This window comes from Sus scrofa, unplaced genomic scaffold (genome assembly GCF_000003025.6).
Source record: "Sus scrofa isolate TJ Tabasco breed Duroc unplaced genomic scaffold, Sscrofa11.1 Contig127, whole genome shotgun sequence".
Taxonomy (NCBI): Eukaryota; Metazoa; Chordata; class Mammalia; order Artiodactyla; family Suidae; genus Sus; species Sus scrofa.
The window spans coordinates 83,252-109,549 of record NW_018084852.1 but is presented as its reverse complement, the minus strand read 5'-3'; the positions used below and the strand labels follow the sequence as shown (position 1 = coordinate 109,549).

Here is a 26,298-nt window from a genome sequence, read left to right as displayed (position 1 = left end):
TGCTGTTGTGAACCCAAGTAATACCCATGAGGATGTGGGTTCAACCACAGCCTTGCTCAGTGGGTTTAGGATCTGCAGTTGCCATGAGCTGTGATGTAGGTCGAAGATGCGACTCTGATCGGGTGTGGCTGTGGCTGTGGCGTAGGCCAGAAGCTGCAGCTCTGATTTGACACCTTACCTAGGAAATTCTATATTCCACAGATGCAGCCCTAAAAAGGAAAAAAACAATAAAATAAAATAAAATAAAATAAAATAAAATAAAATAAAATAAAATAAAATAAAATAAAATAAAATAATGGATAAATAATTTTAGCCATTTATCAACATTTTATTTCCTTTTAAAAATAATACTAGAAAGTTACTGGCCTTTTCCACTTCCTAATAGGAACTTGGCTTACTTTGCATTAATTTATATAACATTTTGTGTTAAAGGTAATGATTATTTGCATATTATAATGCAAATAAGAAAATGTCAATAAAAATGTGCTTTTCATTCTCAGTATTCATTTTTTCAAAAAACAACTAGGAAAATGGATTGGGAATTTGTCCTCTCATACATGAAAGGAAATTTAAAAACTGCAGTGAAAGAATCAGTGTGGTGGTGGTACAAATAGATATAATAACTAATGAGACAGAACAGTCACCTCAAAAACTTATTAATAAATATGAACATGTGTTTGAACTGAGTGAAAATTTTAACATCCATAAAATTTTGATGCACCATACTTCCCAATAATAAAATATTTTCCTTTCCTTGGCCTGAAAAACATGACATTAAAATTCATAATCCAATTTACCTAACTCTTGTGCTTCAGTCAAAGTTATTTAAAATTACTCAATATGATTATTAGTATACAAAGTTACATAACATTTACAATGATGAACTGTTGATTCTGGCATTATTTCCATAGGTCTCCATTCTGTCTTGCAGCCAGCAGCCTCCTTGGAAACTGAGAAGGAATATGGCCAATTTCACTGCAGTGAGTGGGTTTCTCCTCATGGGATTTTCTGCCAAGCCTGAGCTAGAAGTCTTATGGGCCTCTCTGTTCTTAGTCTTATACTTAGTGGCTTTAACTGGCAACACACTCATTATCGCTGCAACTTCCATGGATGACAGTCTCTACTCCCCTATGTATTTCTTCCTCAAACATCTTTCCTTCTTAGATATATGCTATATCTCTGTGACGGTACCAAGGTCCATTTGTAACTCTTTCAGGCATACTAGCAGTATTTCCCTCTGGGAATGCATACTGCAATGTCTGGCTTTCACTCTCTGTGCATCTGCTGAGCTGGCCATGCTCACAGTGATGTCCTACGATCGCTATGTGGCCATCTGCCTTCCCCTGCGCTATGAAATCATCATGAATGTCAACACCTGTATTCACGGAATCCTAGCCGTCTGGATCAGTGGGGTCGTCTCTGGAGTTATGCATACATCTGCTACTTTCTCCATCCACTTCTGTGGTGCCAATGTCATCCACCAGTTCTTCTGTGAGGTTCCCCAGCTCCTAAAACTCGCCTGTTCTGATGAGTATGTCCGTGAGCTTGGGGTCACAGGCTTTCTGTCCTTGGTGGCATTTCTTTGCTTCCTCTCCATTGGATTCTCCTACACACGCATATTCTCTACTGTGCTGAGGATCCCATCTGCCGAGGGGAGAGCCAAGGCCTTTGCCACTTGCCTCCCCCATCTAGCTGTGGTCACACTGTTTCTCTCTACTGGTGTCTTTGAGTTTCTGAAGCCACATTCTGACTCTCCAACTGCATTAGACTTTTTGCTTACTCTTTTTTATACTGTTCTGCCTCCCACACTTAATCCGATGATCTACAGCCTGAGAAACAAAGCCATGAAGGCAGCTCTACAAAAGGTTGTTAAAAGAAGAAAAGCTACCTCTTTTGCTGAATCACTGTAAACTTAATGAGGAAGTCTATTCCTTCCTCACTGAGGCAAATCACAATATACTGGAATAAGAGTAAATCAAGTAATTAAAGCTCTAATAGAAGTCATTATGAGCAAAGCCATAGGAATGGACTATCTTTGAGTAACAAAAACATTGACATGGAGTTAAACAAAAATTACACTAGTATGTGCAATAGATTTAAATTTTAGTCCACAATGTCAAGTATGGTGAAAACGTGAATTTCTTTCATTCTAAAGTCTCCAAATTGATTTTCCTGGTTCGTTTCTATCAAAGTAGAGCAAAATTCTTTTTTTTTTTCCTGAGTTACAATCAAGTTTGAAATATTATATAGTATTGAAGCATGCAGAATAACCACCTGGTTCAATATTCTCTGGCTATTCAAGGGTCCAACTGCTGTTCTAGTCATCTTTCAGGGCTTCAATTGGTAATGCACAATGGTCACCATGGAAAAGTCTATGTCAATTGTGTTATGTGAGTGAGAAGCTTAAGTAGAACAATAGTCAGTGAATCAGAGAATGAATACAAGAAGAAATAAAAACACAATTAAAATAATGTTTTAAAAAGTCACATTTGAAAAACAGCAAAAACTTGATATAAATACAATATATAGTGACCAAAAATTAAAACCTGATGGATAGTACAAGCAGCAGATAATATTCAAGAAAAGACAGAAACAATGCACTGACAGATCCAAGAATTTCCCAGAAAATGAGGAAAAAAGGAAGATACTTTTTGGTTAATGAAAAAGACTTTGGAGTCACAAATATACAGAGGAAAATTTCAATATTTGTCTAACAATAGTTTCAGAAAGATCTAATCTCCATGTATTAAGAGAATGCATAATAGGCAACATCCAGTGCAACAACATTGATGCCATTTCCCCAGAATTCTTTTTTTTTAATATATGTTTTTTATTATAGCTATTGTATAGTGTTCTGTCAATTTTCTACTATACAGCATGATGACCCAGTTACACATATATTATATATTCTTTTTTCTCACATTATCATGCTCCATCATAAGTGACTAGACAGAGTTCCCAGTGCTACACAGCAGGATATCATTGCTTATCCATTCTAAAGGCAATAGTCTGCATCTATTAACCCCAAGTTCCAATCCATCCTACTTTCTACCACTCCCCCTTGGCAACCACAAGTCTATTCTCCAAGTCCATGAGTTTCTTTTCTGTGGAAAGGTTCATTTGTGCCATATATTAGATTCCAGATGTAAGTGATACCATGATATTTATCTTTCTCTTTCTGATTTACTTCACTCAGTATGAGAGGCTCTAGTTTCATCCATGTTGCTGCAAATGGCATTCTTTTGTTCTTTTTTATGGCTGAATAGTATTCCATTGTGTATATATACCACATCTTCCTAATCCAGTCATCTGTCAATGGGCATTTGGGTTGTTTCCATGTCTTGGCTGTTGTGAATAGTGCTGCAATGAACATCTTGGTCATGTGTCTTTTTCAAGGAAAGTTTTGTCTGGATATATGCTCAAGAGTCACTTCCCCAGAATTCTTAAAAACACAGATCTTCAGGATTGAGAAGCATAATAAAAACTGGTCAGTGTACGTAAAATGAATGCAAAAGTAGTTATAGCATCCTGAAACCATGGAATAATAAAAATGGAAATTTTTTAAATTTTAAAACAGAAAAAGTGATTTTATGTATGACTGACTGGGTCACTTTGATGTATAAAAGAAATTGCCAGAACATTGTAAATCAATCATAATAAAAAATTTATAAAAATAAAACTGTTGAAGTGTAAAAAAATTAAAAATATAAATAAAATAATACCAGTATTGTATCCCAGAAGCGTTATTGTTTTACCTTTCATGTTTAGTTCTATAATCCATTGGAAACTTACCATTGTGATGGTATAAGGTGTTAGTGGTCATTTTACTCACTGTTATCCAATTAACTACAATAATTACTTGGAAACAAACTTTCCCCCTACAGAATGCAGTTGGTGCACTTGGAATAAATTTAGAAATTGTATGTATGTAAGGGTCTCTTACCTGTTCAACTGATCTATGTGTTTATGCTTATTCTATCAAGCTCCATTAATTACTGTAGCTATATAGTAGTATTTTATATTGGATAGTGTTAAGTTTTCTAACTCTGCTCTTCCAGATTTTGTTATCTACTCCACATCTTTTGCTTATCTATATGTTTTAAATCAGGTTTTTAATTTGAAAAATATCTACTAAGATGTTCACTGAAGTATACTGAATCCATAGCTCAAACTGAACTGTCCTTTTACCCCCACTGGACTTACCAGAGGATTTTAAAACCTTTACTTATAAGTCTACTGGCTCATTGCTATTGCTCATTTCAGTATGGTACACACATTCTTCCTTTAATTAAATAATAGAAACCAGTTAAAAGCATAAGAAAAAGAAGCCAAACTGTCTTCTTCAAAAGATTATACCTACTAATGTACAAACAAGATACTTTTGCATTTTTAGGTTCTTAAAAAATTCATTCAGGAATGATACATAATTTTGGAAGTACTGGGTTTTATACATTTTTCATTCAATTTATTTCTCTATATCTGATGTTACTATAAAGTGTATTTTTAAAAATTTATTGTCTAATTTTTGTGGTCAGCATATAAAAATTCAGTTTATGCTTGTATACTGATTTATACTCATTGATCTTCTATATTTACTTATAACTTCTAATAGACCTTTACAGAGATTCTTTCAAGTTTCCATTCCACATTGTTTTCTGTAAATAAAGAGTTCTATCTCTTACTTGCAAACTTAAAACTTTTATTTATTTTCCTTATTTTGAGCTGGCCAGGGCCAGACTAGGTCAAATTATGGTACAGATTCTCACTAGCAGTGCAATCAGGGGCAAGCAGCTTATTTTTTCTGAAACTTTTGTAGGCAAGACATGAATGCAACACCTACTCTGTAAACAACTGAGATAATGAACGTGATATATTGCACAGGTCTTTGCAAATTATCCAAAAAACAGCAGAAACTAGTAAGAAAAATAACATAGAATACTTAAATTCTGTAATGGTGTTGATTAAATCACCTTAAATCTAACATAAAAGCTAAAAGACAAAATCATTTAAAATTATTCTAGAAGAGTGATATCACCAAGAAGACAACATAGACAATTCCCAGCTTCTATCCTCCTCACAAGGAGAATAACTAGCAACTATTCATAGATAAGGCATCACAGAAAAAATGACAGAACACAGAGGTGAGGCCAAAGCAGTCCCCTGTACCACAGAGACCAGGACAAATGGCATTAGAAAGGGAGGAGGAGGAGCTCCCTGCTGCCTGCATTGCCCCTCCTCCAGGTCAGTGCAGCACCACACTGAGAGGTCTCCCTTGAGCCTATGGTTTCTCCAGTGGGGAAAAGAAAGATCAAGGTGGACATCCCACGCTCCCCAGCATTGCAGGTCACTGCGTGGGGACCCCTTCTCCAGGCTTACACCACAGGGACGGCAAGAGGGCTCTACAGAGCTTGACTGCTGGGAATGTGAATGTGATGGAGAAGAGGTAGGGGCTTCCAAAAACTAGTATTTGCATCTTGGCAGCAGAGTCCCTGCCTGTACCACCCAACAGTAGTCCCAGCTAGCAGTTTTGCTCATTTTCAGAATCAAGAAAGTGGCACAGTCCATCCAGAAAAGTGGTCAGGCACACAACTGCCTATTAAGGGCCCTCAAAAGAAGAGCCTTTCCAGTCCTGCAGCCTGGGATATGGCCATCATCAAAAAGACTACAAACAATAAATGCTGGAGAGGGCATGGAGAAAAAGGAACCCTATTACACTGTTGGTGGGAATGTAAACTGCTGCAACCACTGTGGAAAACAGCATGGAGATTCCACAGAAAACTGGAAATAGAATTACCATTTGATCCAGAAATCCCACTCCTGGGCATCTTCCAGAGAAAACCATTACTCGAAAAGACACATGTACTCCAATGTTCATTGCAGCACCATATACAATAGCCAAGACATGGAAACAACCTAAATGCCCATCAACAGAGGAGTGGATCCAGAAGATGTGGTACATATACACAATGGAATATTACTCAGCCATTAAAAGGAACGAAATACTGGCATTTGCAGCAACATGGATGGACCTAGAAATTATCATGCGAAGCAAAGTCAGTCAGACAATGAGGCACCAACATCAAATGCTATCACTGACATGTGGAATCTATAAAAAGGATACAATGAACCTCTCTGCAGACAGATACTGACTCATAGCCTTTGAAAAACTTACCGTTTCCAAATGAGACAGACTGGGGGATTGGGGGGATGCACTGCGGGTTTGGGATGGAAATGCTATAAAATTTGGTAGTAATGATTGTTGTACAACTATAAATGTAATAAAATGCATTAAGTAGTAAAAACAAATAAATAAAATTTTTAAAAAGGGTTCTGAGCATAGAGAATCTTGGGATTAAGAACAATAAATAAAGTGCCCATAAATAAGCATTTGGGAGGAAATCTCCACTCTTTACCACCACGTTTACAGAGTCACTTAACACCAAGGCTGTCACAGAGCATATACGGTATATGGGAAATGACACTAAATAGAAATTAGGAAAACTAGCTTCTAAGTCCCACTCCTAGTACAGGCTTATTTTATATATTCCCGAGTTAGGTACATGTGTTATATATTATACTATCATTATTGCAAAATATTATATCAGTTATATGTCAAAGGGAATATATTTTGCATGATAATATAGAAATAGGTATATTATATAAATATAATATCCTGAAGGGTGGACTGGATGAGCTGTTCTCTAAATTGCCTTAGAACACTAATATTATTGAAACTTGATCATCTACTTCCCTCATTACCAACATTTTCAACATCACTGCCATTTCTGTCACCAGTTCAATAATGAATATCCTCACCATCAGCTTTATATAGTCAATATCATTTTTGTTGTCATCAGAATCACCCTACAGATCACCATCTTTGATTGCATTCCCATCAATATCACCAGTCTTCATCATGAGTTAAGAGCAGAAACAGGCGCTATGCACATTTCCCCCCTTAATGCATCATTTTTTTCAGAATCTTTTGTCTAATTGTGTATTTGAGCTATACTGAAGGTGTCTAAAGATTCTAGGCATCACTGCTGATATTGAAAGATTAGCAACAATTGGCCTATTTTAAGGTTATATTCCTGAGTTTTTAATAGAATTAAAAACATTTCCCATATAAGTGTTATTCATGAACTTTGTTCTGTAAAAATAAATTATCTATGTATCACTCAAAAAACGAATTCTTCTTTCTGATAAAGACTATCAAAAAGTGATGCAGAGAAAGGATTTACTGCATTTTAAACAGAATGTATTCCAAGTTACTCACTACTGCTCCACCTTGTCTCTATATACTAAGCACTGTATCAAAGCAAAGAATATGTATTGTGTTTCTTTACGATTCTCCCTGTAGTTCATGTTATGGTACATTGTGCATTGTAGGATCTGACGAAATAATGGATGATTAGTTCTGTCTAGGAAACCACTCTAGCTAGATAGATTAGGTAGAACCCTAATTTAGTATGAGTAACTCAGATGAAGCAGCTGGAGGCTGTGATATAGAGCATTAGAGGGAAGACGCTATGGCTCTGGGACCCTAGAGGTACATGTGAATGGGGAGCCTGTGAGCTTTGACTGAAGGCAAGGCCATACATGGGAAGGGAAAAACTATCTGAGATGTAACAAAGAACAAACTGCTATAGAATTGAAATAAAAAGGACGCTAGGGATGGAGTAGGGCTTGGGGAAGAGGAATATCAGGAGAATATGATTTTCTGACCCATCTGAACTGGGGAAATCTCATTAACACCTCATTAATAACACTGCCATCCAGGTGAGACAATAAATGGCCAAGCTTTTACAGTAAAATCTAGAGTATATATTAGTCAAGATTCAGCTAACAAAGCCCAAAACCAAATCCTACCAATGCCTTTATTTTTTACAATTACCCACATATTTTTAGTTTAAAATAAAAACAACATAAAGATTATTATAAACATAAACATAAGACTAAATTGTTATCAGGAGAGGACCAAATGAATTATAGGGTCCCATAACGAAATATTATGAACTCCATAAAAATGAAGTATCTCTAAAACAATGACATGAAAAAATGCCTACAGTACAAAAAGATTTGTGACCACTTTATATGTATTTTTTAATGTTAAGTATGTTATAACTAAACAAGTAGAAAAGGAGCTCTCTCAGCGGTAGAGTGTTTTTCAATTTTCAAATCCATATTTTTATAAGATTTAATTTTTTTGTCATTTTAGGGCTGAACCCATCGCATATGGAAGTTCCCAGGTTAGGAGTGGAATCGGAGCTGCAGCTGTCAGCCTGCACCACAGCCACACCATGTGGGATCTGAGCAGCATCTGCGACCTATATACCACAGCTCACAGCAATGCCAGATCCTTAACCCACTGAAAAAGGCCTGACATCAAACCCGCATCCTCTTGGATCCTACTTGGGTTCCTTACTGCTGAGCTACCATAGGAACTCTAAGATTTACTTTTTGAAAATAAGATGCATGACTTTTACATGAAAGAAAAACACTGAAGGGGGAAGGGGAGACAGGCAGGGAGTGTTTCCCATTGGTTCCCAGGCCCACAGCAGAACAGAGCACCAGAAAGCTGACTCCAAGATTCTGTGAACCTCAGTCTTAACACTGAGCCATATGAGCTCTTGCCAGCTACTTGGTTGGGCAGGAAGGGTTAACAGGGAACTCCATCTTTAGCCCTCAAAGCCTCCCTTGATGCGCACATGTCCTCTTGTGCCCCCTGCAAAAGAAATGAGCCAGTTGAAATGACTCCCTCCTTTCTCCCCACTGGGACTACTCTAACATCTCTGCTATGGAGATTAAGGTTTGCTGGAGCCATGAAAAGAAGAGAGGGAAGAGAAGGCCCTGGGATCTGCAGATCTTTCTAGAGGTATGTGGCCTGGGCATCTGAGACTTCCCTTCTCCCCTAATCTCATTGAAACTGGAGATGAGGGTGGGCTCTGGAGAGACTGCTGGGTCTTGCCAGATTCTCAGGGTGGGGGGATTTAGCTGCTGAGCCCCCAAAATCTAGGGGGACAAGCCTGAGCAGTTCCTTCTTGGCACACTGGAAGCACCCACCAGCCTAATTTATATAACCAGCCATAGCTTCCCTTGTGAGCACCAATGTAATATCTCCAAAGTCTGCTATACATGTTTCAGCATCAGCTCAAAATCAGCATGTTCAACCACAAAACCTTTTATCTTCCCCCAACCACACTGTATACCAATAGAGTGATTTAAAAACTATGCCTTATATACCAGCTTACTACATAATAGTTATCTTTATTTTGACAACATCTTTCATTCCCCATCCCCCAATTCAGTAAAGATTTATCAAGAGTTCCTCGAAAAAAAATTTTATATATTTTTTCCTCACTACCCCATGCCTATCTTAGCACAATGTCCCTCTATATATCCTCCTAGTTTCTAGTGTTTCCTCACCCTTATAAAAACAATCTTTCTTAAATATGTCTTAACTAAGTTTGTCAAGTGTTTATGTTAGAAATATGATAAATGATAATGTCATAGGGAGCGTAGGTACTGTGAGACCAGCATGAGATCAAATCCAGACTGGACTTGGGATGGGGGGAAGGTTGGGAGAGCATGAAAGCCCCTAAAGAAGGTAGCAGGTAGGCTAGGTTTTAAAGGAGAGGAAACAGTTGGTCAGGCAAGGGACAAGGAACTAGGAAGGGCATTCCAGGCAGCAGGGGTATATTTGAAAGTCAAGATGTGCAATTCAGCACAGCACTTTTAAAGATTTGAAAATGAGTGTCTGTACCTGTAGAGAAGATGCTATCTAGAGAGATGTGGGTTTTATATTGAAGACCATGAGAAGACATCAGTGTTTGGCAGCAGACAGGAATGCTATGGGAAAAATATATGTAGATGTAAACTTAGGTATCTACATAAATACATACTTCCACTCTTAACACTGTTATTTCTAGTTGTCAAATTAATAAAGGAACTTCAAAAGAGTCCGAAAATAATTAATAAAATGGTAATAGTAAGTCTTTGCCTATTCATAATTCCTGTAAATATAAATGGATTAAATTATTTAATCAAAAGATATAGAACATCTAAATGGATTTAAAAAAAAACTGAGATCCATCTATATGCTCCATACAAGAGACTCACTTTAAGGAACAGACTAAAAGTAAAGGGGTGGAACAGGTATTCTATGCAAACCTTGTGAAGACAAACTTGCTGGTCTGTCTACACAGAGAAAAAGCAGAGCCGATTCTGGATGATTCTATGAAAACATTTAAATATGAACTCTATAAAACTGTAGTTCTAAATAGCAAGTATAAAACTTATCTCTAATAAACAAGAAGAGTTGACACGATTTGCTGGGAACAGTGTCAAATAAAAATGCAGTACCCTTTGCACAAAAACTATTAAAAATTTCAAAATTATGGGGAAAAAAGCATTAAATCAAGCATGGGGCCCTGTTAACACAGATCCCTTAGTGACTGTATAGATGATATGCCCATGAAGCTTGCCTTGTAATAAAAGAACATTTTTAAGACAAGGTCATTTTGACTTGAGGAAAAAAATAATTTGTAGGTAATACTTCAAAGAGACAAACATGAAACAGGAAAATCTCTGATCCTGACTTCATCAAAATGATGGCTTGCGGAGTTCCCGTCGTGGCGCAGTGGTTGACGAATCCGACTAGGAACCATGAGGTTGCGGGTTCGATCCCTGCCCTTGCTCAGTGGGTTAACGATCCGGCGTTGCCGTGAGCTGTGGTGTAGGTTGCAGACGCGGCTCGGATCCTGCGTTGCTGTGCCTCTGGCGTAGGCCGGTGGCTACAGCTCCGATTCAACCCCTAGTCTGGGAACCTCCATATGCCGCGGGAGCGGCCCAAGAAATAGCAACAACAACAACAACAACAAAAAAGACAAAAAAAAAAAAAAAAAAAAAAAAAATGATGGCTTGCTAGACAATTGAGGAATCTGCAGATGAGATGATCAGTATTGGAGGAATACTGCTATTACCCTCTAGAACTAGAAATCCTCAATTTAAATCCTATTTTCACAATTTGTTGAAAAAACAGGGAAATTTAATGATGACTATAGTTAATAATATGATATTGTATACCCAATTTATCATATTGTGCACCTTGAATATATGCAATTAATTTCTTCAACTGGTCCTCAATAGAGTTGAGGAAGGAAGAACAAATTTTATTTAAGTTGCCTGAGACTCGTGTTTCTTAAGATAAAATAGAAATGATTTTAGTACTTACTTCACTGGGTGTTTGGAAGAAGTAATAGACTAATACATGTAAAGAACTCAGAATAATAATTTACACAATCAGCAAGCAATAACTGTTTTTTATTTGTGTTATATTTATAGCATATTCTATAACAAGAAATTATTCATGGAATGAATATATAATGAACTTCTGGAAAACCACAAAAATGAACCTCAGTAGAAAGATGAACGAAGTACACAGCATTCATAACTAATTAGAAAGCTTGGATAGATGTCAGAAAGCACACAGATATTCCTTGGATGAAGCAGAAAATATTCTGCCTAAAGGATATAGCAAGAAGTGAAGATACACATTGGAGAGACCAGCCTCATTCTCATGGAGAGAAATGTGAGCTTTAGGATCCCAAACTTAGAAAGTAATTTAGTGTCATTACCAACATTGAAGAGTCAGATTTGGAAGAAACAAAAGCAATACTACTCCGTAATCCTCTTCTTTTGTTTTCCATAGAGCCACATTAATAAATGAGTAGAAAACTAAAGATAATCATCTTTCTATATGAATCAATGGTATGTGATTGGCCTTCATGCTTTAACTGTTATTACCCAATTCTTTCAATTTTACACATAGAGTTTTTCTGGGGAAGTCCCCAAGATGAGAAAGTGTATCCTTCAACCCTGTCACAGGAAATGAAAAGTAATTTAACTACAAAAACAGGAGGCTAGAAAAGTAATTTAACTACAAAAACAGGAGGCTAGCGAGAATTGTACTGTCCATGGTTCTGAAACTAAGAAAGAAACATATTAGGGGAAAAAAAAACAAAGGCAGAGTGAAAATAAAAATGGAACTCCAGATAGGAGTTCCCCAAGGAAAATTCTCCTAGATGGTAGATATAGGAACAGATCTTGTTTATTCTTACAATAATCTTCTCAAACCCAGGGGATACTCTCTCTCAGGGTTTGCATGTCTAGAGATCTGTGGCTCTTAAAAGACAAGCAGAATTTCAGAAAAAAATGGCTGGGGAAGATGACAAGCTTATGCTGCACCCCCAATAGAAGCTATCACTTCAAATATTTTTCTACTACTTCCTTTTCAAATATATTTCTACTATTTCCTCTTCATGAGTATAAACCTGAACAGATTCCATAGCTGTGAATTTGAATACTCAACAGGTATGAGAATGAAAACAGGAGACCAGCTGGGAAGTTACTCATATTCTCTATCATCTTGCTAGTATTAAAGCTAAATGCCCAGAATTTAGAGCTGGTTTTCTATCTCAGGATAGACTCCTCATTGTGTTTGTGATTATGAAATCCCTATACTGCCTACATTTTTATCGCCATTTCTCTAGATAGTCTGCAAAGTAAATATGTAATCTCTAAATATTCATATGTGGTGAATAAAATAAATCATTGAGTAAAGGAAATCTTATTATAATTTTCTTTAAAAGTCAGGAAAATTTTTTCTCCAAGTGAATTTTTGATATAATATTGATTTGTGGGTCAGAGGACAAAAAAAATTGTATTTAAAAATATATGTCTTAAACAGGAGTAATAAATTTTAACAATATACACAATATATGCGGCTATAAAAGAAAGCTACTCTGAATTCCTTGAAGCCAGCATTTTATACAGGTGGAAAAAAATTTAAATAGTTCCTCAAATTTTTCTCTGGCCATATAGCCTAGAGATCCCAAGAAATGTTCCCTAGTTCACATTTTTATTCTTTTTTATTCATACCAAATTTTTTTCTTCTCCTTTCAGGGATTTTCCAGTTTTTGAATGGGAGAGTTTTAGAGGAAAAACAACAATTTCTGCATATCTATTCAGATGTACTTATAGATTTTATTTTTGTCAAACTATCTCTTCTTAAGTAAAAATCACTTCAGATGGTTTCTTACTAGGTCAGAGATAGTGGTGTAATGGAGTAGTTTAAAACTTACTCTCTGTTACAGCTGACTTAGGATAAGAAAAGGCAACTTGTATCAGAAAGTAGAAGCTCAGAGTCACATCAGATTGTAGGATGGCAACAGGCTCTGAATCCCTGGGAGAAACAAAAATAAATCTAATAAAGAAAAAAAGGTAGTTGAATAATAGCTCATAACCAGTACATAACCTTACCATTTTATAAGCTAATGGTCTACATACTGTAAAACCTCTGTGCTGGGACTATTTACGCCAACAATGCTCGCCCTCAAAATGTTGTTGTCCAGGAGGGAAGATCCTCAGCTGGAGGACTCTAATTTCCAGCAGAGATAGCATTCCATATACTCTTCTGTCTTTGCTTTTAAGTGATGCCCAATCAAACATCAGTCACTGAATTTCTTCTCCTCGGAGTGACAGACATCCAAGAACTGCAGCCTTTGCTCTTCGTGCTTTTCCTCGCAATTTACCTGGTCATCATGGCTGGGAACGGAGCCATCCTGATGGTTGTCATCTCTGAGCCAAGACTCCATTCTCCTATGTATTTCTTCCTGGGAAACCTGTCCTGTCTAGATATCTGCTACTCCACAGTGACGCTGCCAAAGATGCTGAAGAACTTCCTCTCCTCACACAAAGCAATTTCTTTCTGGGGATGCATAAGCCAGCTTCACTTCTTCCACTTCCTGGGCAGCACAGAGGCCCTGTTGTTGGCCGTGATGGCTTTTGACCGCTTCGTGGCTATCTGCAAACCACTTTGTTACACTCTTATCATGAATCCTCGGGTCTGTACTCAAATGGCCGTCACTGTCTGGATCATCGGTTTTTTCCATGCCCTTCTGCACTCCGTAATGACCTCTCACTTAAACTTCTGTGGATCCAACTACATCCATCACTTCTTCTGTGATATTAAGTCTTTGCTCAAGCTGGCCTGTGGGAACATTGAGCTTAACCAGTGGCTGCTCAACACTGTTACAGGGACTATGGCGATGGGCCCATTCTTTCTAACACTTCTCTCCTATGGCTACATTATCACCCATCTTTCCTTCAAGACCCATTCCTGCAGCATGCTTCATAAAGCACTGTCCACTTGTGCCTCCCACTTCATGGTAGTTGTTCTTTTCTTTGCTCCTGTTGTTTTCACGTATATTCGTCCTACCTCAGGTAGCTCCATGGACCAGGACAGGATCATTGCCATTATGTACAGTGTGGTCACTCCTGTACTAAACCCACTCATCTATACTCTGAGGAACAAGCAAGTAAAGGTAGCTTTGAATTGGGTGATCAGAAGGAGATTCTGACTTGAAGGTATCTAGAGATCTATTCTGAGCATAAATAGACAGGCAATGAGGAAGTTGAGATGTGAAATTAACCTGCTTCTCAATTGTTTACCATATACATAACAGAGGAAACTGTATAAATAAAAAATAAATGGGAAAGTCTAGTTGACTTGTATAAAACAATGTGTTCTTAGGTAGGAAAAAGGAAACTTGAGCACATGGAACACTACCCGTCAAACTCCAATGCTAAATTTGGTTTTGACCTATGATGTGACAAAATTGATTTGTTGTATATTCTAATGTGCTTGCCTCTGAATTTATATACACAAATATGCTTATTTTATCCATGAAGTGTATAGATGGATAGTTTTTAGGTCTGATTATCTGTAGGATCCCTCCAAGTTAGCAATTTCAGTATGATAAATAAAATCAGCAAGCTTTTATGTTTTTAAGGATTTTCATTTAAGACCATAATTACTCAATTAGAGAAATAAATGTTAACTTATATGCTTTAAGGAGAATTTATTAAGACATACTTCATGATTTATTGTTATCTAAGCAGGCTGGTACCAAAAAAAGTAATTAAAGAAAATGACATTCTAATCATAAATTAACAGAAATAAAATAACCAGTGATTCATCTAATGAGGTTTCCGTAGTGTAGTGGTTATCACGTTTGCCTCACACCAGTGATTCATCTAAAAAGTTCTGGAACCATTATTTTCACAGATTTTTTACAAGTCAAACAGCCAAAACTGTCAAGGATTATGGTGAAATATTACTAAAAGTGGAGACAGTTTTTTAAAAAATCCAAGAATATCTTTTATCCTATTTGTGGTTTATTTTTATTCTCAGCTTCATGTCATGGAGAGCATTGACTTACAAAATTTTTTCTACTTTTTTGTTTTGTTTTCCTATTCTACCCTTATTTCAAAAAATTAAATTATTAGTGTCATTTTTCAGTAACATAGAAAGAAAAAAAACTAGGTAAATGACTCGCTAAAGGTTACTGTTCACAGAGGAAGAAAAAAGAACCAAGATGTTTGGAGTTCTGAATTCTAATTTATGCTTATCCCCATGTGACAGTAATTGTATACAAAGACCCTGGTAAAGCAGTTAAGAAACAATGACATGAAACAAGAAAGTAAATAAAGAAAAAAATCTCACAGATAATGTCAAAAAAGATAACTATACCTTGTCTAATAACTAAATAAAAGAGTATTTTTTAAAACTACAAAAAAAGATACGTAGGTACAACAGATGTCCTTTCTGTCTTCCATATTATAGTAGACAACCGTGTACGCCTTTCTTGAATTCCAGAACAATTATGACAGTTAAAGATCTGCATAAACTAACTTGGGATTTCCCGAGGCTGCTAAGGGAAGAGACAGATTAAGATCAAAATTGCATGTATCATGCACCCGCATATTCATTGCAGCACTATTCACAATAGCCAGGACATGGAAACAACCCAAATGTTCATCGACAGATGATTGGATTCGGAAGATGTGGTATATATACACAATGGAATACTACTCAGCCATAAAAAAGAATGACATAATGCCATTTGCAGCAACATGGATGGAACTAGAGAATCTCATCCTGAGTGAAATGAGCCAGAAAGACAAAGACAAATACCATATGATATCACTTATAACTGGAATCTAATATCCAGCACAAATGAACATCTCCTCAGAAAAGAAAATCATGGACTTGGAGAAAAGATATGTGGCTGCCTGATGGGAGGGGGAGGGAGTGGGAGGGATCGGGAGCTTGGGCTTATCAGACACAACTTCGAATAGATTTACAAGGAGATCCTGCTGAATAGCATTGAGAACTTTGTCTAGATACTCATGCTGCAACAGAAGAAAGGGTGGGGGAAAAATGTAATTGTAATGTATACATGTAAGGATAACTTGATCCCCTTGCTGTACAGTGGGAAAATAAAAAATAAAAAAAAGAAACTAAAAAAAAATTGCATGTATCAGCTAGCACATACTAGCAAGAATAACCATGGATCTTAATTTTGAGAGTGCTTAGGAAAGAGACTGAACATAAAATTGGATTTTATGTTAGAATCTCTTCCTTCGGGGACACTGGATTCTTAGGCAAGGACCCAAGGAATGTGGCCCTGAGAAGCTTAAACAAGGCAGTGTTCCATGATATCAGTGTGGAAAATGCCTGAGTTGTTGTGGCAGATGGTACGAGAAGGATAAGAGAGATTCGGGAAAGTGGAGTGGACATATCATGTAAGGTGAGAAAATACACTAGAATCTTATGTTCCACGAGAGACCATAGAGGAGATATAGCATTCACCAAGATCAGCAGGAATGTTCTGGTAGAGGAGTATCAGAATTACCAAGAAGTTCAGTGGTGACTCTCCCCTGTAGAATGGGGATAATGGTTGGAGAGAAAATTACAGAGCTGGACCATTAACACTGATGGAGAAAAGGGGCATCTTAAACAATAGAGGACAGATAGTAGAACTGAACCACCAGAATCAAGACACTTAAAATTTTCATAAAATTTTCAAGGCAGCCAAGAAGCCCTGACTTACAGAGTTGTGGACATGGTTAAGAGAGTATGGTATCTCTGGGGGCAAATTTAGGGAGCAGTCAACAGGGATACTGCTTAAACTCTACAGTTAAAAGGCAAGAGTGGAGAAGCAGGACACTGATGTTCTTCCCCAGTAAAAAGTCAGGATTACCTACTCTGTTTCTTAACCTTCTTGCCTGAAAACGTAATCATGGCCCTGGAGAAGTGGCCTGCAACACCATGGCAAACATTAACTGAAAAGATACCCCTATTTCTCCCCAAAAGGAACTATCTCCATTTCTGCTGGATTTAACTGTATACTGAGAAAATGAAAATACCAAAATATTTCAAGGACTATTAGACACTTGGTCTGAGTTGGCATCAACATGTTAGAGTGGGCATAGGGAGATCAGGTAATAAATGGAATCAGGTTAAGTCCCAACTTACAGTGTATCTCCTGGTACTGCAGACACCTTCAATGGTCATTCCCCAGCAATTAGGCATAAAATTGGGATTGAACTACCTAGAAGCTCCTTCAGCGTGTCCTTGGTCAGTAGGAAATGAGCTATCATATTCAAGAAGACCAAGTGGACACCATTGAATGTGTCCATCTGGCTGGGATATTAAACTAAAACCAGTAACATATTCTGAGAGGAATAGCCAAGATGAATGTCCCCTTTAAATATCTAATGACAAAGATCACTCGAGGGCATCAGATGGATCTTGGACGATGACTAATCTAACTACTATTTATCTCATAGTATTTATTCATGTTGTATTTTTTCGGAAGTTTTCTAATATCTACTATGCTTTTATCTTTGTTTCTGTGCAATTCTGTTGTAGCCTGAGTAATCAAAACATCCTGCCAATGTTATTTATCTCTTGCTCGACTCTGCCACGGAATTCTAAACCACAAAATTTACAAGAGTATAATAACAGATGGATGAAAATGATGATAAATTTCACTTATTTTATGATAACTCTCAGGACACTAGAAATATAAGGAACACAACTAAATTTAATAAATTATAGCTATGAAACTTACTAAAATGTTGTCTATCAGAACTACAGCCAATGTCACGTGCTATGAAGAACTTTAGAAATATCCCTTCAAGATGTGAAAGAAAAACAAAGGTTTTCCACTATCACATCTCTGCTACTATAACTGAAGGTCTCAACCAATGTAATTAAATAAGAAACTAAATAGTAAATAAAAGAAGGGGAAAGGAAGAGGCAAAAATCCTATTCAATGAAGAGTGCATTATTATTGATATTTTTTAAATCCTGTAGATTTACCCAAATGAGTTGAAAACTTCTGTTTATACAAAAACCTGTACATGGATGTTTATAACTGCCCAAACTTGGAAGCAAACAAGTTATCTTTTAATAGGTGAATGGGTAAACCAGCACATCCATACAATGGACAGTTTACAAAAATATACCTGTATCAAGCTACAAAAAGACACAAAGTCATCTTAAGGGCATATCCTTAAGTGAACAAAGCGAATCTTGAAAAGGCTACATACTATATGACTCCAAGAATATGGCATTCTGGAAAAGGAAAAACTGAAGCCAGTAAAAAGATCAGCGGTTGCCAGAGGTTTGAGGAGAGGGAGAGATAAAGAGGCCATGCACAGGGGATTTTTAGAGCAGTAAAATATTCTGTACAATACAGTAATAGGGGATACATGACTATATACATTTGTCAAAATGCATAGACGGCACAAGGCAAAGAAGGAAACAATTCTAATCTTAAGTAATGCTGCCTGATACAAGACAGACATATACAAACCAATTATTCATCTACAGCAGTAAGAATTATTTAGAAAGTTTAATCAGATATAAGCTACAATGAAAATAGAAACAAATTTCACTTTTGAAAATGAACAAAATTTGCAAAAAAAAATTTTTTTTCTTTCTTTCTTTCTCTCTCTCTCTGTTTCCTTCTTTCTTTCTTTTAGGGCTGCACTGCAGCCTATGGAGGTTCCCAGGCTAGGGGTCTAATTGGAGCTGTAACTGCCGGCTTCCACCATAGCCATAGCAACAGGGGATCACAGCCGCGTCCAAAACCTGTAACACAGCTCAAGCAATGCCGGATCCCTAACCCACTGAGCAAGGCAGGGATTGAACCTGAATCCTCATGGATGCTACTCAGATTCGTTTCCGCTGAGCCATGACGGGAACTCCAAAATTTGCAAAAATTTAAAAATTCTATCCATAGATTTTAATTAAATCTGAATAAAAATTAAAATACAACACATGTATAGATGAGATAATTAAACATTATAAACTTGTAATTTGCACATGCACAAAAATGAATTCAACATACTTTAAAGAAATTTCAGGGGAATTTTGTGAGGAATTAAACAACCTGATTCTAATTTATACTGAAGAATAAATGTTCATAAATAGATAATTTTGCAGAAGAATTTTAATGATTGGACTTGGTCTAAATAACAGAACAACTGGAAGTTCCCATGTGGTGTAGTGAGTTAAGGAACTGTCGCTGTCGCAGTCGTGGCACAGGTTACAACTGCAGCGTGGGTTCTATCCCTGGCCTAGGAATTTCCACATGCCAAGGGTGCAGCCAAAAAATAAGCAAAAAATAAAAAACAGTACAACTAGATGAAGCCACATTAATTAAAAAGCTCTCAGTTACTAGCATAAGAAGAGGTAAACAAATTCTTATAACCTAACTGTCGTGTTGTGAGAAGCCAAATCCTAAGGAGAGATTACATGCAGATGCTGCAGTTGCCCTGTTGAGTTTTCAGCCAAGAGCCAACATCAATTGCCCAAAGCTTGACAGCTCATCAATGTGATGATGATTAATTGCTCAGCAATGTGAGCAAATCATTTCGGACTCCCATCTAAATTGAATTTTCAGGTGTCTATAACAACTGTTGAAATCTGTCTGAAACTGAATAAGAGAGCTCAAGCAGAAACTGCTCATCCGCACATACTAGAGAGAAAATAATAATTTTTTAAGTCACTCTGTTATGCAATGATGGACAACCAGAAGATGCTCACTAAGTGTTCCATCCTGGACGTACCGTGTAAGAGTTCAAAATTCCTGCTGAGATTATTTGATCACTAAAGTTCTTATATTACTTAAATTCTTAGGAGAGAAAAAAATTCCTGTCTATGTGTCACCAGAGGAAAAAATATGTTAGAGATTAATTAAATTCATTTTCACAGATAATTAACAGGATCTGCTATGGATAAGGCAGAGCGCCAGACAGCATTTGTAACACAGAGATGAACTGCTTCATGGAAACAGAGTAAGTCACTGTTTCATGGAAATAACATTCTAATAAAAATTAATAAAAGAGTTGAGAAAAGGATAAATAACAATAGATTACTGACAATTACTTTGAATTGGCAGTGATACACAGAGGGAACATGATTTCCCTGAATAGGTATTTACATTGCAATGAAAAAACAAAAATAGATTTAACCCTTAATGTTGGGTTTTCCCAACAAATATGAGCCACAAATTGCAATGTGTTTCAATAATTTAATCCAATGAACACAAATAAACAGAAGTTCCAGATAACTAGGTGTGATCATTAAATCAAATCAACAGAAAAATACTCCACAGGAAAATTCTATATAATTGCAAGTTTGGGTCCCAGGGTATTTTTCAAGGAGCCTCAAATACCCACAGCATTTGAGGATCTCTCCACTCATGACACGGGAGCTATATAGATGAGCATCATGAGAATGGAAATCTTTATTTTTCCTCTCCACAGAAAATGTTTCACTGAAAGTGGATGAATTACCTTTGGCTAAGTAGTAAATGATTAATTTTCCCCAAGTTTAGAAAGGAAGTTCCTGGATTTGCTCTGGTGAGTTTCTGTGGTGTCTAAAATGGATGATTATACTGAATAACAGAAAGTCAGTGAATAACAGGGTTTGAGTGGGTGGGATAAAACCAGTCATTGCCATTTATTTCATAAATGCCAAAATTAAAAAGCATTTTAATGTGGATTTTTTAAATGAAAATTGCAAATTCAGCAGAGAGATTTAAATTGTTTGTTTCATAAACATTTTGTGCAGTGTAATTCCCATTTTCTCAGCAATTCCTTCCTTTTTGCAACTAGCAAAGAAATCTGGGATAAATGAACCACGGAATGATACCACTTGATATCCTTCTATTCCTGTTATTTATTGACCCTAACGGTGACTTAGAAGAGATGTGAGATCCTACTTATATCAGAGATAGAGTATTCCAACAGTACAGAAAAATGAAAAAACTGAGTAACAAAATATTGCAGTGTCAGCAAAACAACCATATTTTCCATTTTCACAAAACAAGGACCAGTACAGACCCCAGAGAGAAAGACTGTAAGGCCACAAAGATTGTGAGAATATGCTTCTTGTCACAACCAGTCATCCAGGTTTCAAGTCTCTTCTATTACTTAGGGAGAAATTCTGATGTCAATGAAATATAAGAAAAATTCAGTAACAATTAAGCCATGTTCCATATTCTGAGAGAAATACAAAAAATATTCCATGACCAGAAATATATGATACAAATTATTAAATTATTCATATACACTTTTTGTTATGTATTTAAAGCACTAATATCCACTTTGAAATAAGACAAAGACATGAGGATCTGAACGCCTCATTTGTTAAAAGAGAGTTAAGTTACAGAGAAAAAGTACTCAGTTGAGATCAAAGAAGTAAAAGTAATTAAAATTCTGGATCAACACTCAAATTAGAAAGTTACAAGAGCTTTGTAATTTCACTAAAGAAAAGTGACTCTTTTCTATCACTATTTCTGAATCACTGATAATTTTATCTTATTGTTACTATACTTTTTTAATTAAGAATAAAGGATTAAATAATTTTTAGGTGTTTATCAACCTTTTATTTCCTTTCAAAAATTATACCAGGAAGTCGCTGGCCTTTCGCCATATCCTACAAGGAATTTCAAAATTTTCAAATTAATTTATTTAATATTTTATGTTAAAGGTAATGATCATCTCTATATATCATAATGCAAATAAGATAATGTCAATTAAAATGTGCTTTTTATTTTTGGAATTATTTATTTTTTTCAAGGAATTCTTAGAAAAAAGCATTGGGAATTTTTTCTCTCATATATGAAACATACTTATAAAATTGCATTGAAACAGTGGGTGTTTTGATGCTAGAAATAGATATAATAACTATATCTAGTCACTTATGATGGAGCATGATAATGTGAGAAAAAGAATATATACATGTATGTGTGACTGGGTCACCTTGCTGTACAGTAGAAAACTTACAAAACACTGTAAACCAGCTATGATGGAAAAACAAAATTCATTAAAAAAAAACTAATGAGAAAAAAAGTCACCTCAAAAATTTATAAATATGGGTTTGTGTGTTTGAACTGAGTGAAATTTTAATGTACATAAAATTTTGATGCACTGTATTTCCTAAAAATAAAATATTTTTGTTCCTTTGCCTGAAATGCATGACATTAAAATTCACAATCTACTTTACCTAATTCCTATGCTTAAATCAGAGTACTTAAAATTGTTCAATATAATTATTAGTATACAAAGCTACATAGCATTTACAGTGATGTACTAGTGATCCTGCCTTCCTGCCTTAACATCCCTGAGTAAGTGGATTATATTGATAATTTTAAAAAAACTTTATTTCTATTGGTTTCAATTTTGTCTTGCAGTCAGCATCCTTCTTGGAAACTGAGAAGGAACATGGCTAATTTCACTACAGTGAGTGGGTTTCTTCTCATGGGATTTTCTGCCAAGCCTGAGCTAGAAGTCTTATGGGCCTCTCTGTTCTTAGTCTTATACTTAGTGGCTTTAACTGGCAACACACTCATTATCGCTGCAACTTCCATGGATGACAGTCTCTACTCCCCTATGTATTTCTTCCTCAAACAGCTTTCCTTCTTGGACATATGCTATATCTCTGTGATGGTACCAAGGTCCATTTGTAACTCTTTCAGGCATACTAGCAGTATTTCCCTCTGGGAATGCATACTGCAATGTCTAGCTTTCATTCTCTGTGCATCTGCTGAGCTGGCCATGCTCACAGTGATGTCCTACGATCGCTACGTGGCCATCTGCCTTCCCCTGCGCTATGAAATCATCATGAATGTCAACACCTGTATTCACGGAATCCTAGCCATCTGGATCAGTGGGGTCGTCTCTGGAGTTATGCACACATCTGCTACTTTCTCCATCCACTTCTGTGGTGCCAATGTCATCCACCAGTTCTTCTGTGAGGTTCCCCAGCTCCTAAAACTCGCCTGTTCTGATGAGTATGTCCGTGAGCTTGGGGTCACAGGCTTTCTGTCCTTGGTGGCATTTCTTTGCTTCCTCTCCATTGGATTCTCCTACACACGCATATTCTCTACTGTGCTGAGGATCCCATCTGCCGAGGGGAGAGCCAAGGCCTTTGCCACTTGCCTCCCCCATCTAGCTGTGGTCACACTGTTTCTCTCTACTGGTGCCTTTGAGTTTCTGAAGCCACATTCTGACTCTCCAACTGCATTAGACTTTTTGCTTACTCTTTTTTATACTGTTCTGCCTCCCACACTTAATCCGATGATCTACAGCCTGAGAAACAAAGCCATGAAGGCAGCTCTACAAAGGGTTGTTAAAAGAAGAAAAGCCTACCTCTTTTGCTGAGTCACGTCTATCCCTTGCTCATTAAAGAGACAAATCACAATCTACTGGAAAAACATAACAGAGTCAATCAAGAAATTAAAGCTCTGGAGTTCCCGTCGTGGCGCAGTGGTTAACGAATCCGACTAGGAACCATGAGGTTGCGGGTTCGATCCCTGCCTTTGCTCAGTGGGTTAACGATCCGGCATTGCCGTGAGCTGTGGTGTAGGTTGCAGATGCGGCTCGGATCCCGAGTTGCTGTGGCTCTGGTATAGGCTGGCAACTACAGCTCCGATTAGACCCCTAGCCTGGGAAACTCCATATGCCGCGGGAGCGGCCCAAGAAATAGCAAAAAGACAAAAAAAAAAAAAAAGAAATTAAAGCTCTAATAGAAGTCTTTATGAGCAAAGCCATAGAAATGGACTATCTTTGAGTAACAAAAACATTGACATGGAGTTAGACAAAAATTACACTGGTATGTGCAATAGATTTAAATCTTAATCCACAATGTCAAGTCTGATGAAAATGTGAATTTCTTTCATTCTAAAGTCTCCAAATTGATTTTCCTTCCTGGTTCATTTCTGTCAAGGTAAAGGAAAATTCTTTTTTTTCCCTGAGTTACAATCAAGTTTGGAATATTATATAGTATTGAAGCATGCAGAATAACCACCTGGTTCAATATTCTCTGGCTATTCAAGCATCCAACTGCTGTTCTAGTCATCTTTCAGGGCTTCAATTGGTAATGCACATTGGTCACCATGGAAAAGTCTATGTCAATTGTGTTATGTGAGTGAGAAGCTTAAGTAGTACAACAATCAGTGAATCAGAGAATGAATACAAGAAGAAATAAAAACACAATTAAAATAATGTTTTAAAAAGTCACATTTGAAAAATAGCAAAAAACTTGATATAAATACAATATATAGTGACAAAAAATTAAAACTTGATGGATAGTACAAGCAGCAGATAAAATTCAAGAAAAGACAGAAACAATGCACTCACTGACAGATCCAAGAATTTCCCAGAAAATGAGGAAAAAAGGAAAATACTTTTTGGTTAATGAAGAAGACTTAGGAGTCACAAAGATACGGAGGAAAAAGTTCACTATTTGTCTAATAATAGTTACAGAAAGATTAGTGTCCATGTATTAAGAGAATGCATAATAGGCAACATCCAGTGAAACAACATTGACGCCAATTCCCCAGAATTCTTAAAAATACAGATCTTCAGGATTGAGAAGCACAACAAAAATTGGTCAGTGTATATAAAATGGATGGAAAAGTAGTTATACCATCCTGAAACTGTGGAATAATAAAAATGGAAATTTTTAAAATTTTAAAACACAAAAAGTGACTTTATGTATGACTGACCGGGTCACTTTGATATACAAAAGAAATTGACAGAACACTGTAAATCAATCATAATAAAAATTATAAAAATAAAACTGTTGAAATATAAAAACAAAAATTAACAATAAAAATAAAACAAACCAATCTTATATCCCAGAAGCTTTACTGTTTTACCTTTCATATTTAGTTCTATAATCCATTGGAAAATAAACATTGTGATGGAATAAAAAAAGTGTCATTGGTCATTTCACTCATCGATATCCAAATTAATTGGAAATAAACTTCTCTCAAAAAATTGCAGTTGGTGCCTTTGTAATAAATTTAGAAATTATATGTGTGTGAGGTTCTTTCATCTATTCAGTTGATCCCTGTGTTTATGCTTATTCTATCAAGCTCCATTAATTACTGTAGCTATATAGTAGTATTTTATATTGGATAGTGTAAGTTTTCTAACTCTGTTCTTCCAGATTTTGTTATCTGCTCCAGATCTTTTGCTTATCCATATGTTTCAGAATCAGGTTTTTAATTTGAAAAAAATATCTACTAAGATGTTGACTGAATTACATTGAATCCATAAATCAAACTGAACTGTCTTCTTACCCCACTGGACTTATCAGAGGATTTTTAAAACTCTCCTTATAAGTCCGCTGGCTCATTGTTATTGCTCATCTCAGTATGGTACATAAATTCTTCTTTAATTACATAATAGAAACCAGTAAAAAGCAAAAGATAAAAACTGAACCGTCTTCTTTAAAAGGAGGCATTTTCCAATTTATTACCAAGAATCTTTTAAATTGATCTAGGTTCTTAAAAACCCTATCAGAAATGATAACTAAATTTGGAGTAGTGGTTTATACATCTTTGATTTGATTTATTTCTATAATTCTAATGTTACTATAACATGGAATTTTAAAATTTAATTGTCTAATTTTTGTGGTCATTATATAGAAATTCGATTTATTTTTGTATATTGACTTAATATACATTCATCCCCAAAATTTACTTATTATTTCTAATAGATCTTTATAGAGGCATTCAAATTTCTATTACACATTGTTTTCTGTAAATAAAGAGTTTTATCTCTTATTTCACATAACTTAAAACTGTTACGTATTTTCCTTGCTTTTGAGCTGGCCAAGGACAGATTAGAATCAAATTATGGTTTACCTTCTCCCTATCAGTGTAATCAGGGGCAAGTGCTTATTTTTTCAGGAACTTTTGTATGTAAGACATGGATGCAACACCTACCTTGAAAAACAATTCAGATAATGTGTATGATGTGTTGCACAGATCGTTGCAAGCTGTCCAATAAATAGTAGATACTAGTAAGAAAAATAACAATAGTCAAATGCAGAACACTCTAATACTGTAATGGTGGTGATTAAATCAC

General features: G+C 36.2%; 3 protein-coding genes across 3 annotated transcripts; all 3 read left to right on the top strand.

The window, feature by feature from the left end:
* The first annotated feature begins 569 nt into the window (after window positions 1–569).
* Window positions 570–2,001, top strand: LOC100152496 (olfactory receptor 14J1-like). The gene has a single exon (XM_001928209.2). The coding sequence runs from the start codon at window positions 963–965 to the stop codon at window positions 1,908–1,910; it is 948 nt and encodes a 315-aa protein (XP_001928244.2). The 5' UTR covers window positions 570–962; the 3' UTR covers window positions 1,911–2,001.
* An 11,143-nt stretch (window positions 2,002–13,144) lies between these two features.
* Window positions 13,145–14,420, top strand: LOC100518616 (olfactory receptor 12D2-like). The gene has a single exon (XM_021081280.1). It carries the CDS (start codon window positions 13,494–13,496, stop codon window positions 14,418–14,420), a length of 927 nt encoding a protein of 308 aa, XP_020936939.1. The 5' UTR covers window positions 13,145–13,493.
* An 8,224-nt stretch (window positions 14,421–22,644) lies between these two features.
* Window positions 22,645–23,587, top strand: LOC100518434 (olfactory receptor 14J1-like). The gene has a single exon (XM_003128254.2). It carries the CDS (start codon window positions 22,645–22,647, stop codon window positions 23,581–23,583), a length of 939 nt encoding a protein of 312 aa, XP_003128302.2. The 3' UTR covers window positions 23,584–23,587.
* Window positions 23,588–26,298: the final 2,711 nt, after the last annotated feature.